Source organism: Trachurus japonicus, chromosome 8 (genome assembly GCF_045865225.1).
Source record: "Trachurus japonicus isolate A0001 chromosome 8, Traja_1.0".
In the NCBI taxonomy this organism is placed as follows: domain Eukaryota; kingdom Metazoa; phylum Chordata; class Actinopteri; order Carangiformes; family Carangidae; genus Trachurus; species Trachurus japonicus.
Window position 1 is genome coordinate 13,083,169 of NC_140914.1, and position 13,761 is coordinate 13,096,929.

Here is a 13,761-nt window from a genome sequence, read left to right on the forward strand (position 1 = left end):
ATGTCTGCTCATTCATACGTCCAGACATTTCACTGTAGTTTTGATAGTGATAAGTGAGGCAGAAAAAGCGGGAAAGGAAAATATATTGTACAAATAGCATCTTTCTCTCTGTGGAATATTAGAGCAGGCTGCCAGAGAAACAGATGCCCCAACACTATTTACTAAATTCCAATAAAGATCAATGTAATGTGACCTACTGCCTCAAATCAAAATTGGGGAATGAAACTTCTAAACTTTAATTTCAATTTAACCCTGTAGGCCTAAGGGAATATAGAATCTGAAGCAATATTAGCTCAGAATACAGAACAGAATGAATCTAATGGCAGGGTTTCGTCTATTTATACATAATAAGACATGTGCACAGCTTTTTGCATTCTGAATAATATCTTAACAGCTCGGTCAACATTATCACATGCTATATAAAATGTAAATGTAAAACACCTATCTATGAAAGGACGAACAAAGATTGATTTGTATTCGTGCTTGCAGTGCATGACAAGCATTCAAGAGAATTGCAAGACATCAAGTGCTTGATGGGAAAATGATGATGCCTGATGCCGCTTCCGCAAGTCAACATTTTTAGATCGGCTATAATAATCCCCAGCCCAGCTTTAATAAACAAATTATTTTCCGATATTAATGCCGACACTTCTATGCTGCTCCTCCGCTCAGCATGCTCTTTGTCCTCTCCATCTGCTTCCTGTCTCATCGGGTCCCTGTTGTCCATATATCTGCTGCAGCACACATGCAGAAGTCTTCCAGAATTGTTCACCAGTTGTAGCTGCATGTCCTGAAAAAAGGAAATGAAGCACACAATATTAATTCCTATATTAATTGTGTCATGCCACTTTTTTTTTAAATGCAGGAGAACTTGAACTCCTCCTAAGAGAGAGCTCTACAATTTGTTGGACCTTGACCTTCACAATGCTGAAAATGTGATAAATAGAAAGGTCAAGGGGGTGGCAGTAAGCCACTAATTTTACAATCAGAGTCAGGGGATGTAATAAAGTGACACATATTCGCCTGTTTCCATGCACAAATGGAGTTTTCTCCCTTTTTTCTGTCATCCTGCTCTTGTTTAGCCTGGTATCTCACTTCATTATGAGCATTTCATATCCCATAGAGAACAGAAAAGCCAGCGAGGACATGATCAGCATCTTTCTGACGTCTTGGAAGGGCCTGGATTTACCTCTTTTGATAGACAGACAAGCCTTTGAATGCACCCTTCAGAAGCCGTCTCATTAGCCATATGATTATGTGCAAACCAACTATGACAATAGCGAAAGCCTGAGCACAGACAGGGAATCAGGGCAGGAAGGCGCATGGAGTGCAGGATGGAGGATTTGCATGGAATTGAAGGTTTTCTCCCTGTGATCGATCTGGAAGGCAAAGGTATAATTTTGGTGTAATGGCTGTGTGAGAAGCAGGAAAAAGGTGCTATTAGAGGACGGGCTGTCAGCTGAGGGGAAAGAATATGGGATGGGATGGGATGGGATGTGTGGGTGTGTGTGTGCGGTGGATCTAAGCTTAATTTAGGACATTTGATTGAATCTGACACTTTTGCCCCAGCCATTAAAAGTGTGCTGTGCTCATCAGCTAAATGCTGTTGTGACAAAGCCATAATCACAATGACCTGGACTAAACTCTTCCAGCCTCAGTTTAAAGCTGAGCTACGTTAAATGACTGGCACGTTGGCACATTCATCACTCATACAGTAGCAAACTAGGAACGGCGAGGGGCAGTTTTGCGTCGCTGTGGCTCCTCCGTCCCTGCAGCCCCACCTCCATTTCCTCTTTCCTTCCTGTGTTCAGTTTATGCCCAGTCATTATTGCAGCTAATCAGTTTAATTTGGGTAGTGAAGCTGATGTGTTGATGAGGATGGAAAGGTGCTGGATGATCCCCCCCTGGGTACTATTGATGGCTCGGCATCACACACACCACTAATGGGGTACCAGATAGACAGCTGCACACTCTAGCACCTCCAGATGCTACCACTGTGTGTTTGTGTTTATGTATGTTCTCTGTACACTGTCCTATGTGTCTGCATGCATGTTTAATCCTGACTAGACTCTGCTGCTTCTCTAACTCGGTGGATTTCTTGAACTATAGCTTTACAGTAAGACTGAGTTTGGATGCTGGTAGAACAGAAGCTACAGAGCTGCAGAGATGTGCCGGGGCTTAATGAAGCAAATTATACAGCATCCCTGTGCATCTCTCAGCATCTCTGTGTATTAAGCATCCAGGCTGTGAGGCTTTCAAATGTCTGGTTTGAAAATAGCCCGTGTCAAAACAGGCCCAGGTGCCATCCTGTTGTATGAGTTTAGAAGCTGCCGTCTCCCTGCATCCCTGCCTCTACTTATTTATTGATGTCTCCCTCCATGCAAAGACTTGCTCTCTGACTGACCATAGTGTCGGTATGTTTTGAAACTACTCCGTTCTATTACTATGGAAATCCAATGAATAAAGACATCCCCCTCCCTCCCTTTGTCTTCCTCGGCTTTCCACAGTCATTGTTTATCCCCGGACTCATCAGCGGCTGGAAAATCCCATTCTCTTTCCGCTGATCTGACTGCGTCGCCCCCTCGCCCCCTCGCCCCTTTTTCCCATCTTTATTTTCATCATATCTCATTTTTCTTCAGATGCTCTTTGGAGATTCTGTTTGATTTCATTGTTTACTTACAGTACCTCTCTCTTTCCCTCTCTCTCTCTGTCTTGGCCTGTAACTGTCTCTGTTTCTGTGCACGTGTATTCGTTGCTGCAGTTCTCATTACAAAGGCAGACTCTCTCTGCTCCATGCAGAGATCGTGAGCCTTCACTGAGGCTTTTGCCTGCGTACTGTACGTGTGTGTTTACTCTGAAGAGACATGTTGTTGTCCCCTCAGTCCTCCTGGCACTAATTTCCCTCTGTCTCTCTGTCTGTCTGTCTGTTTTCACTAGAGAAGCAAAGCATAGGATCCTGACTCATCGATGTGCTATGGGGGCCACATTCTGTTTATTAACTCAAATTTCACACAGTTTAAGTGACAGTAAGGAACAGCAACCGTGCGACTGTTGGGGAAAGGAAATGCTTAATAATTGGGAAATTAAATGCTTGAAGAGGCTGTATTGCGACAAGCCGCCTCCAGCTAATTTCATCTCTTATTCTGCTCTGTGCCTGCCTCACTCCCCTAGTCCTGCGATCGCAAACCGCCTTGACTCACTCTGCACCAGCAGCAGCCCATTAACTACACCAGATTACAAGATCAAATCAGCCCTAAACCCTGTTAACATAACTTTCAGGCCCAGAAACAGATATTCTGCAGTGACTCCACATCATCATTCATATGGAAATTAGTGAACAACAGGGGCCTTGACACTGATGTGCACTGAAGTCCAGAGATGGTTTTCTTTTCTGTATTTATGGCCAGTCCTCTTAATCTCTTTTAAGTGTCCTGCAGATTATATGGGGAAATATATACATTCATCATGTTTAGGTCAGTTTCTTTGCATTAGATTTTTTTCTGTGTGGACAGACCATTGAAGTTGAAGTGAATTGAGGCATAGATTGAGGGTGCTAGTGGTCTTAATAAGAGAGTGATGTCAGGGGAGACATCAGGGATGCACTCTAAGAGCAGCACATAGGTTTGTGTAATGAGAGACAGTTTAACTTCCTTGTCAAATATGACAAGCATTTACAGCACATAAAAGTAGAGCACAGAATAAGTTGTGTTTCCTGTACGGGTTGCGGTGAGGTATTTTAAGTAAACCTGAAAAGTTAACAGATGTTTCAGGTGCACGGAACCGTCAGAACAACTCTCAAACATAATCTCACCAGAGGGAGTCACATTGTGGTATGAACTGACACCTCCAGGAGCAAAAGAAAAGCCTTTACTGAAATGGTTTTAGCAGCACAGATTCATCATGTATCACATTTTTGGAAGCTGCAGTTGTTTCTGTTTTTCAGTCCACAATAATTGATTTAAATGGGGTAGTCACAATAGCACAAACCCATGCTAATAAAATGAATTGCAGTTCAGTATCATCCCACTACTCTGATAACAGTTTCAACCATCATGAAAGAGGACTTGCACAACTGCTCTTTTAGAGTGCACTAGTCTTAACTAGGTGGTCTTAATAAATTGCCCACTGAATTTTTCCGCATGTTACTGAAAATAGCATTTGGACTAAAGAATGAATGACTTGTGATGATGGGTTTTTATGAATTATAGAGTATTATGTGTCGTCAGTGTCTCTGCTGTGAATCAGAGGTGGAGTTGGTGTAAGGTCAGTTGTCGGGGACAGACTGACGAGCATGCAGAGACTTAAAGCTTTAGGAGGAGTTTGTTCTTATAAAGCCCAGAGGATTAGTAATGCTCTGCCTGGGATAAACAAAGCTGGACCTACTGATAGACTAATTAGAAGTTACCCTGCATTGCACTATACCTCGATTTCACCCCGATTAGTGATGCAGCGCAGTCGATAGTGAGCTGCTGCTGCTGTCACCACTGAGGTGCACCTGAGGAGTTAGCTGGCTGTCTTTTGTTCTGCAGAGAAAAGCCGATAATAAAAGCAAATTATTCTATAATTACCTTTATGGAGGAGATGATGATGTTTTTCTGCTATGTTTGCTGATTGAACAGAAGAAACATAGATCTGGATCCCTGATTGGGTCCAGATCTGTGTCTAGCACTGTGAAACTGTAAACTGTATTAAAATTATGATAGTAGAAACATTTTACTATTGTAGTTAACGCACTGGAAGTAAAATGAGACATTTTACATTAGGAGGATTGTGTAGCTACAGAGCAGTGACCTCTGTTTGACTTCTGTTTGACTGCGCATGGAACTTTGCATGGAACAAGACCAGCAACTCTTTCCCAAGACCATATAAATTCCTAAATCCTTATTAAGGTTTAAGTGGAGTGACTGTCCTCATACTTGTGTGTCCTCTTTCAAGATATTTGTACAAATAAAACATTGTCAGACAGGATGGACTTCATTAAACGTTTTTCTGTTTGCATGCAAGTATTTTTAGTAACATAATCTGAATATTGTGTATTTTACTCATAACTGTCACATCACATGTGTCTCTGTCCAGGTCTGGACTTCCATGAGGACCTGCACCGCATCGGAGCGAAGGAAGGTCTGAAAGGCCGCAAGCTTCAGAAAGCTATGGAGAGCTACGCGTGGAACATCACAGTGCTCAAGGTGAGATGAGCTAAACCGCACCTCACAACTGGTCTCACAACACAACAAAGACCCACATAATTACACTATTTCCTCTAGGAACTTTTGACCAATGCCAACAAGTAAGATTTTATTAGACTATAATCAGCTGGATGAGCAATCCTAGACCCTGTTGTGGAGATTAAACTATTTGATGTCCTGGGGCTAATTGTATTTGTCTCCTCCCTAATCCCTAAATCTCTTAATTAATTACTTGTCCAAGTCCTATTTTATTCATCTGCACGTTTAACTTCCTTGACAAAATATGATAGTGTTGTTGACACGTGCTTGTAGATGCGTGCAAGATGCTGTGTTAGTCCTTTTTAAAGAGACACTTGGGCCCTTTGGACGTGCCTTGAAGAGGATGCTGAGCCGGGTGCATTCTTGTCTCTGCATTGCCCCATGACACGGGAGATAAGGTTGCTTAATGCCCTCATCTTGTTGCTTCCATGAGCGTTCATGGAGGCAATGAGATGAGGGCTGATAAAACACCGCATGCTGCTCAGACAGTGCGCTGCACACTGGGCCTGTTTGGATAAGTAAGGACAGTGCAGCCAGGATATTTTTATCTCATCTCATCACCTTGAAACCATTTAGTATCGAGTGAAGAAGCTCCCCCCCCTGGCTGAGCATTTTGCTGGAGTGTCAGGTTAGGTAGATGTTTGATTGCTTGATAAATGTTTGCCTTTTAGTGTGTCGGCCCTGACAGGCAGGAAACACCTAAAAGTGGTGATGACTAAGGGGAGGAAACCTACAATTACTGTCAATAACAATTCTTCTGTTATTATTCCCTCATACTGTGACAGAGTGATTAATAGTTGAATTTCTAATGTTAGAAAATCTGAGTTCGAGCTTGTGTCTTTCATCTTTACAGTGATATGAAAGAAAAGGTAAAAGCTGCAAATGACAAATGCCTGGCAGTATTGGTTTATAATTGATTTTATTACTCAATGAATTACAAATATATTGCTGAAATGTAAAAATTTGTTGCTGTGTAAATGTTTTAATTTGTTGACGCATTGATTATTTCCTGCTCTAATCAATGTTATGGCTGAGGCACTTAGGTTTAAAGCACTTGTCTCCTTTTTTTCCTTGAACTATGAGAGTGTGTGCAGCAGCCAGATTTATCTTAATTAAGCTTCAATGCACAATCTAGAACTGAGAAACGCATATGCTTAAGTAGCGTAACAGGTGGGCACCCAAACCTAATCCCCACCTAAACTCCCTCTGTGCCCACCACAACCCTCCTCCTTCCTTTTCAATGAGCCACATTTTCAACATGAGGGCAAAACTCCTCCTCCTCGTCTTCCTCCTCCCATTGTAATCTGCATCTCATGCCGAACATTTGGTGCGAGCCTGGCGGTGCTTGTTTGCCAGCGCTGGCAGCCATGCCCAGTTATTTCAACTGCTAACCTCGCCAGATCCACAGCGGGCTGGGAGGCACTCGCTGGTAGGTGGTGGGGAGCGGAGAGGAAGTGAGAGAAAGAGTCGCACGTTGCCAAACTTCTTTTTGTTGGCCTTATTCTGATGTTGTGGTAGATAAAGGTTCCCTCTCTTCCCAATTTATTTTCCAGTGGCACCTCCCTGTCACTTGTTGTACCTTCATGTCAAGAACAAAAACAAAATCACAGAGACAGACAGAGAGGCTTTGAAGCAAATGTCAAACATATTGTAGTGCCTCTGAAAAACAAGAACAGGCACCAAAAAACAAATAATCACTGTTTCATCAAAGCTCCTGCTCAGATTTTTGCTCATAGGTGGAAAACAGCAGGTTTGCCTACAGTACAACCATGTAGCTCCCAGGCACTGACAGAACCCTTGCCCCTTTTTATGTGTAGTTGGTGGATCCAATAGGAACCTATTGAAATATTAATAATGATACAGGTGGAGATACTTTGTTAATCTTGATCTCTTGACCTCTTTATCTACATAACCTTATATACCTTGTAATCTCCTTGAGGCAGGTTATTATTGGCCCAACTTCTACCAAAGGGATTGATTTATTCTGTCGAACAAGGAGGAGATTATAGACTAGAATATAATGTGGATACAATGGTTGGATTTGGTAGCTGTCCTTGCTTGGACCAACCCCCTGTGGATAGCTTTAGGCCGGGCATAGGGGTGGTACAAATGCAGTCGTGAATTGGCTCTGCCAAGAAAAGAAGAAGCTTCACGCTGTCTTATTTTATGCCTGGTGAGTCACGACTTATATAATTTCATTTTTTTTCTGAACATATGACTTATTCATACTTGTGGTTTGCACGCTGGAGTGGTTCATATCAGGTAAGAAGCCACTTGCGGCACATTAACATCACCTAGATGTAGAACATCAGTGGTTGTGTGCAGGGCAGGACCTTCAGTTATCCCACAATATGTCCATACTGCTGTGGCTCAGCGAATGAAGATCCCCCGCACCGTTTTACACTTCAGTCTGGTGCAGAGCAGGTCAGCCTGTGCCTCCTCACAGGGGATGTTAGCTCAATGAGCTGACACAGCGGGTCACATGGAGTCTGGAGTGAAGTTCAGCGGGAGAGAGAGGGAAAATATGCAGATCCGCAGATGTGAAGACAACTTGCTTGTGAACAGATGTTTGTAGGAGAAAAGAAAGCGCCGGAGCGGACACGCTTGAAGAGAGGGTTTGTGGCAGGACTGAGAGGCCTGGAGCGAAGACTGTAGAAGTGGAGAGAGTTGGTGAAAAGCATGCGGTCGGATTTCTTTTCCCTATTTTGGCCTATTCTAATAATATAAGCACCTCTCACACACTGAAATAACCGCCTGTGGAGGAGACTCCACCACATTTCCACATGGCAGAGACAGCTAGCTTGAGGAGGCAGGCAGCCATGGCATCGGACCATACTGACTTGACAGTGCTGTAAAGCAGGAAGCCTGCCCTGACCACTTCCTCCACATATGGCTGAGATTCATCTCTGGATGCTCCAGAAAGAAAGAGCTGGGATGTAGTATAACATTATCACCATATGACAGCACTATTTACCAGCTGAGAGGAGCAGTTGGAAGGGCTGGCAGGCAACCAAAAGCCCTCATTCAATGGCTTTATACTGCCCCCTTCAGCAACCTATTAGTTAATGCGCAAAGAGGAAATATTTCACCAGCTCTTCTACCAGAATGTTAATCTTTATTTAACCAGGTAAAGATTGAAATCTTTTTAGTGTGGACTGAACAAAAAGCTCAGAGGGAATGATAAAGATTCCTGCTGCTTATGTTGTTAACAAAGCTGTCTCTCCTCTTTCATCTCTCTGTCTCCCTCTCTCCCTGTATCTCTCTCAGGGTCAGGCAGACCTGCTGAAGCACGCCAAGAGCGAGGCGCTGGACACTCTGCGTCAGATCCACTGTGCCGCTCAGTCCTGTGGCCTCAGTAAAAACGGAGCGGCTTCCCCGCAGCTCCAGCATCATCCTCTTCACCAGCCACAGCAGGTCCAGATTCAGCAACAGCCTCAGGCCAAGCCCCACCCACAGGCTCCACCGCTGTACCCGCCCCCAGCTCAGCCCCAACCCCAGATCGCACCTCAGGCTCATCTGCACCCCCCTCCTCCCCAGCCGCATCCCCAGCCACCAGCTCCCCCTCTGGTTCAAACTGTTACCAAACCACCGGCCTATCCTCAGCCCCCGCCCCTACCCCAGCATCAATATCAGTTCCAGAGCCAGCAGCAGAGGGCAGCAGGGCCTCTCGAAGCCATCCCCGAGAGAGAAACGGTCAGCGAGGATCCGGCGGGATCCTGCTGACCCGCAGCCTGTGCCCACAGAGAATCCTGCCCAAAGAGAGACAGAGAGAGCAAGACAGAGATGGAGAAGCAGAAGGGAGATAAGCAGGGGGCCGGTAGTGAAAGAGAGATGGAGCAAGTAATGGAAAGAGTTAAAGAGATGATGGTGGCGAGGAAGACTCGCCGCGTTAGAAGTGAGACACAAGTCTGAGAGGAGGGCTAAAGGAGGAGAGACCTTACACACTTCACACATTTGCAAAACCATGATGGAAAACTGGAAAGATCATGTTCATTTTTTCTCTTCCATCTGAGCCAGAAGGTTTTGGTCTCTTCTGTCTTCTCTCTCGTGAAAAACAAAAGGGTACCAGCTAGGGTGTGTATGTGTTTCTGCATAGGAATAGTTGGATCAGTAAGTTGGACATCGCTGTCGCTCTCTGGGCAGTGCTAGTTACATACTACACTATGTACTCTAGCTCTGTGGGTACAGGCTTTACCTCACACTGGCATTTAATGCCACAAATTTGCCTTTTTTGTTTCTAGAGACTCCTCGGCATGTCTTTGAGCTTTTGTTTCTTTCTTCATGCTCACGCTCATCATCCTCCTCCTCCTCCTCCTCCATTTTAGACATAAAGCTGAGAGCAATCCCTCACTCCTTTTCAATGAAGAGGATGCCGTTTTCATTTTTTAAGTGCACAAAGTAGAGCAGCTTGTCTAGGCTGAGCTCTGTGGGAGTCACAGATGACCGTTTCAGCACAAACCAGGGAGCTGAAGAGCAAAAATAGAAAAAAGAAACAAAAAAATAAAAAACTGCAGCCGTTGATGTGCCCAGTCACACGGATGCTCCGCTCACACCCCGTACTGGTGCCGACCTCAAGGCCCCACACATCTCCAGTGTTGCTCCCAACGATTTTGCGTTCTGTGGCATTCCCGGCCTCTCCCTACAGGATCTCCTCGTCTCCTCCCCAGGGGCTGTGTGTGTGACGTCATGTGAGTTGGTGTTTTGGTCCCCATGGGTGGAAACTACCCCACATCCTTGAGTGGCGGAGCTCACCAGCCAATCACAACTGGAATATCCGACCCAGCCTGTTAGAGGTCAAAGGTCAACAGGAGAACGTGGTACTGCTGTCAATAACACAAAATAAAGATAGATGTAAACTGTATGTAAAATGTATGAAGGGAAAATATATTGCTATAATAATTCTTGCAGAAACAGACATTAATGATTGATATTATAATGATTGTTGTTAGTTCTTCTATTGATATTCTGATTCTTTTTTTTAACATTACTTCCACATATACAGTGATTTGACACCTGTTGTTCTGTGGTGCAGATCAGGACAACCAGTGCATGTGGGACTGGAACGAGGGATTACGGGTTAGTGCCACCACAACACGAGGGTCAAACAATAACCTGACATGTGTTTTCACTGCAAAGTGAGTGTGGATTCTGTAAGAGCTCTTTTAAGTGGCCCATTAAAACTGGCTTCGTTGTTTATCCCGTCTCCTCTCGTTCATTGCTCCGTGCTGACTTCCGAATGGGGGATACATTCACAGGGAAGTTAAATGTGCCAGCTTGAAATCGAGTACTGTATCAATCAGGTCCGTGCTGAAAATGTTTTAGCTGCGCGGGCTGCAGAGAGCGACTCTTTTGATTGCATTCATCCAGACGTCACCAGCTCTTCAGAGCATTTTGAAAGCAGCTTTCACAGAGAATATAAATCAGTCAATAAGTAAAGCTTTTGGAAAGCTTCCATTGATTGCTTGTGATACACTGTCATGCACGGTTGACTCTCTTGATATAATATTATGTAATTTTTTTTTCTTTTCATAGCAATAAACAAGAAGTAGGCCATTTATCTCACTATGAATTACTTTGTCTGTTTTAAGCAATGCTTCCTGTTGTCCATAAGATGGCAACAAACATTAAGCTGCGTAATGTGGCTGTGAGGATGGATGAAAATCAATAACTGCTTTAAAGTGATTTGTGTAATCCTGTTATGCTTAATCATGAGAAGGAGGGTATTTCCCCAGAAGCAGGGGTGGAGTGCAGACGTACTGGGATGTTAACAAAGTTGTCTTTTCAGTACCACTCAGAAGTTTTGGATCCTCTTAGCTCTGGGCTCTTTCCGTCATCAGCATAACTGACTTCTTTGTGCGAGAACAAGGAAATGCACCAAACTGTTTTGATGTGTCAGTATGTCACCTTTTGTATCAGATAATAAAAGCCTCAGTGGCTCATTAGCATGACTTTTGAATGTGCTCGTCATTAGAAACTGAGAAAGGGCATCAGTTCTTTTTCTGTATTTGTGTTCTACTTAACAACTCAAGGGACACATTAGCTAATTGACTTGTGTCCCTCACCACTCACTCAAATGGCATGTCTTAATAAACCCTCGGCATGCACCACAAAGACATACCTGTTGTTCGTCGGAGGGCCAGAGAAGTGCCTTGGAGATGATCTGCCAGGAGACTTAATTAATGATGGCGAGCAGAAACGAGAGCATTAGTGAGTTTTGTGTCAGTGTTTGGCCTGAGTGACGTCCACAGTGTGGACAACGCAGAATGATATAAAAGACACTTGTTCTTCCCCTGGGGAGATAAGAAGATCAGATGACTCCCACTGACACAAACCTGAAGATGACGTGGCTTTCTACCAACTTTCAGAAAGCTGCTGGGATGGACGCGTCTAATAGGGTAAGGCAGCTGAAAATTTGATCTTTTATGCCAGTTGTTACTCATTTGTGTGATTGTTGCCATTATTCTTCCCATACTGGTATATTGTTTTCTCTACATTTATATCTCTTTTGCCTTTACAACACCGTGAATATTAACAGAAAATATTAACACAAATAAACCACAGTCAACAATATGTGAGTTATATCTACTGCACCCAGACTAAGCTAGTCCTCTTTAAGTTTTTAATACCATAGTGAGATACCAGGAGCTCCACCTTTTGCAATTTTCTTTAGCACTGCGAGGCGTGCAGCACACAAAGCAGTTTGAAGAATCAGGTCTAATCCTGTGCAAAATTAAACAGATTTAAGGGTATTTGTTTTTTGTAATTCTTAATACTCTCTTAAGCTCACTTTGAAGTGACAACCAAAAAATTTCCACAGATATTTTTACATTTCAGACATAATCAAGAGCATGTAGCTTCAAATTTTACATTGAATACCGATTATGATCTGGTAGTTTGTGAATAATCTTATATTGGGTCTCATTTGATGAGTGTGTCGGACTATTTTACATCTCTTCCTCATTCATCAACCAAAAGATGCATTAATTGTTGATGTAAGGAACAAACACTTTAATTTGTATAAATAAAGTGTATATAAAATAGACAATTTAAAAATAAATAATTCAGATTTATTTTGTATTCAAATCGATTCCTATACAAACAACTCGTGTGGGTATGAATTATTTGTTTATCTTTAATTGTAGATAGTGGAGCAATTGTGTCAGATGAAATTCTAATTCACTCCTGAGTGGCAGGAAGGATGATAGTGTATAAGATCCTTTCACGTTTTGAAATACTTTTCTTTAAAAATCAGGATTGCATGCAGTTGGTGCTAAAACAGAGTACTGATTCATTATTCCAAAATACCTACAAAGCTCAGTATTGTTAAAAATGGGGCATTTTCGCTTTCCAAAATGTTGCTTTTGTTGATGTAAAATCAATGTATGTAACTATTCCTTACTATAATTTCAAGTTTTTATTATGTATATACAGAATGAATGTCAGTATCATATCATTAGATATTCAATATTTCATTTCCTTTATGAGAAGATAAAAGGTTGAGGACAGAGTGCTGTCATTATCCCAATTGGTTGGATAATGGTCTGTTGGTGATGCCGCTGCTCTGTATCCTTGACTACAGGTTAGGGGTTTAATCGTGTAGAATAAATGTCAACATCCTCTTATTGGAGACTCAATGATTTGTTTTCATTATATGCTGATGAGTTTGTCTGATCTTGATTCTTTCCTTTGATGCAATAATCTACAATTACAGACTTCAAATTCCATGAAAAAACAACAACTTTAAATCAAAAATATAATCTTGTTTCTTATAAGGCTGCTGGAAACACAGATGCATTTCTGGACTAATGCATTAGTTCACATTTATGTAAACTTATCTCTTGCTCCCAGCAGAAAGTCCTGGTGCTCGTCTTGATGCTGCTGCTGTCTCACCTGACCTGTGATGCTCACAGCATGTCCGAGTGCTGCCGACAACCGTCTCGCTCCTGTCGCCTCTATGTGCTGCTGTGTCGCCCCGGCGGTAAGGCCTTCGGGGGACCCCTCACTGGAGACGCTGCCGCTGGCATCCTCACTCTGGGAAAACGGAAAGAAGATGAGCACCGCTTGCACAGCCGACTCCACCAGCTCCTGCAGGGCTCCAGGAACCAGGCAGCAGGGATCCTGACTATGGGGAAGAGGACTGAGGAGATGGGTGGAGAGCAGTACATGGACTGGGTGGCTCAGTCAGGATCTACCATCACAACACCCCTTCCTCTTTGAAGGCAAACGTATACCTCACAGTATAAATAAACTGGGACTCTGTTAAAATGTACCTAGAAAATGACACATATTTTGTGAGTGGTATTATCTAACATGTATACTTTTTATGTGACTTTCTAACCCTAACCCCAACCCTTGACTGTGCATTTTTGAATGTGATATGATTTGCATTTGCCTCTCAGAGAGCTTTAGGGAGATGTGTAATATTGTACAAATATGTATAATAAAAACACAAAAAGCTGACAACATGTCTTCGGCCATTCTTTGATGAAGTTTCCTTAGATCATATGTTTCTAGAGAATCATTCGACTCCCCTGAA

General features: G+C 43.0%; 2 protein-coding genes across 2 annotated transcripts in view; both read left to right on the forward strand.

Annotated features, from left to right (window-relative positions):
* The window catches only part of LOC146982774 (inactive phospholipase C-like protein 2), a 64,407-nt gene extending 53,986 nt beyond the window's left edge, over positions 1-10,421 (forward strand). The window contains exons 5-6 of the mRNA XM_085783940.1: positions 5,077-5,186; positions 8,493-10,421. Coding sequence (XP_085640066.1) covers positions 5,077-5,186; positions 8,493-8,948 — 566 coding nt within the window. The 3' untranslated portion in view covers positions 8,949-10,421. The remainder of the gene's footprint in view (positions 1-5,076; positions 5,187-8,492) is intronic.
* Positions 10,422-11,397: 976 nt separating this feature from the next.
* hcrt (hypocretin (orexin) neuropeptide precursor) lies at positions 11,398-13,620 on the forward strand. Its single transcript, XM_085783946.1, has 2 exons — positions 11,398-11,620; positions 13,077-13,620. Exons 1-2 carry the CDS (start codon positions 11,537-11,539, stop codon positions 13,440-13,442), a joined length of 450 nt encoding a protein of 149 aa, XP_085640072.1. The 5' UTR covers positions 11,398-11,536; the 3' UTR covers positions 13,443-13,620.
* Positions 13,621-13,761: the final 141 nt, after the last annotated feature.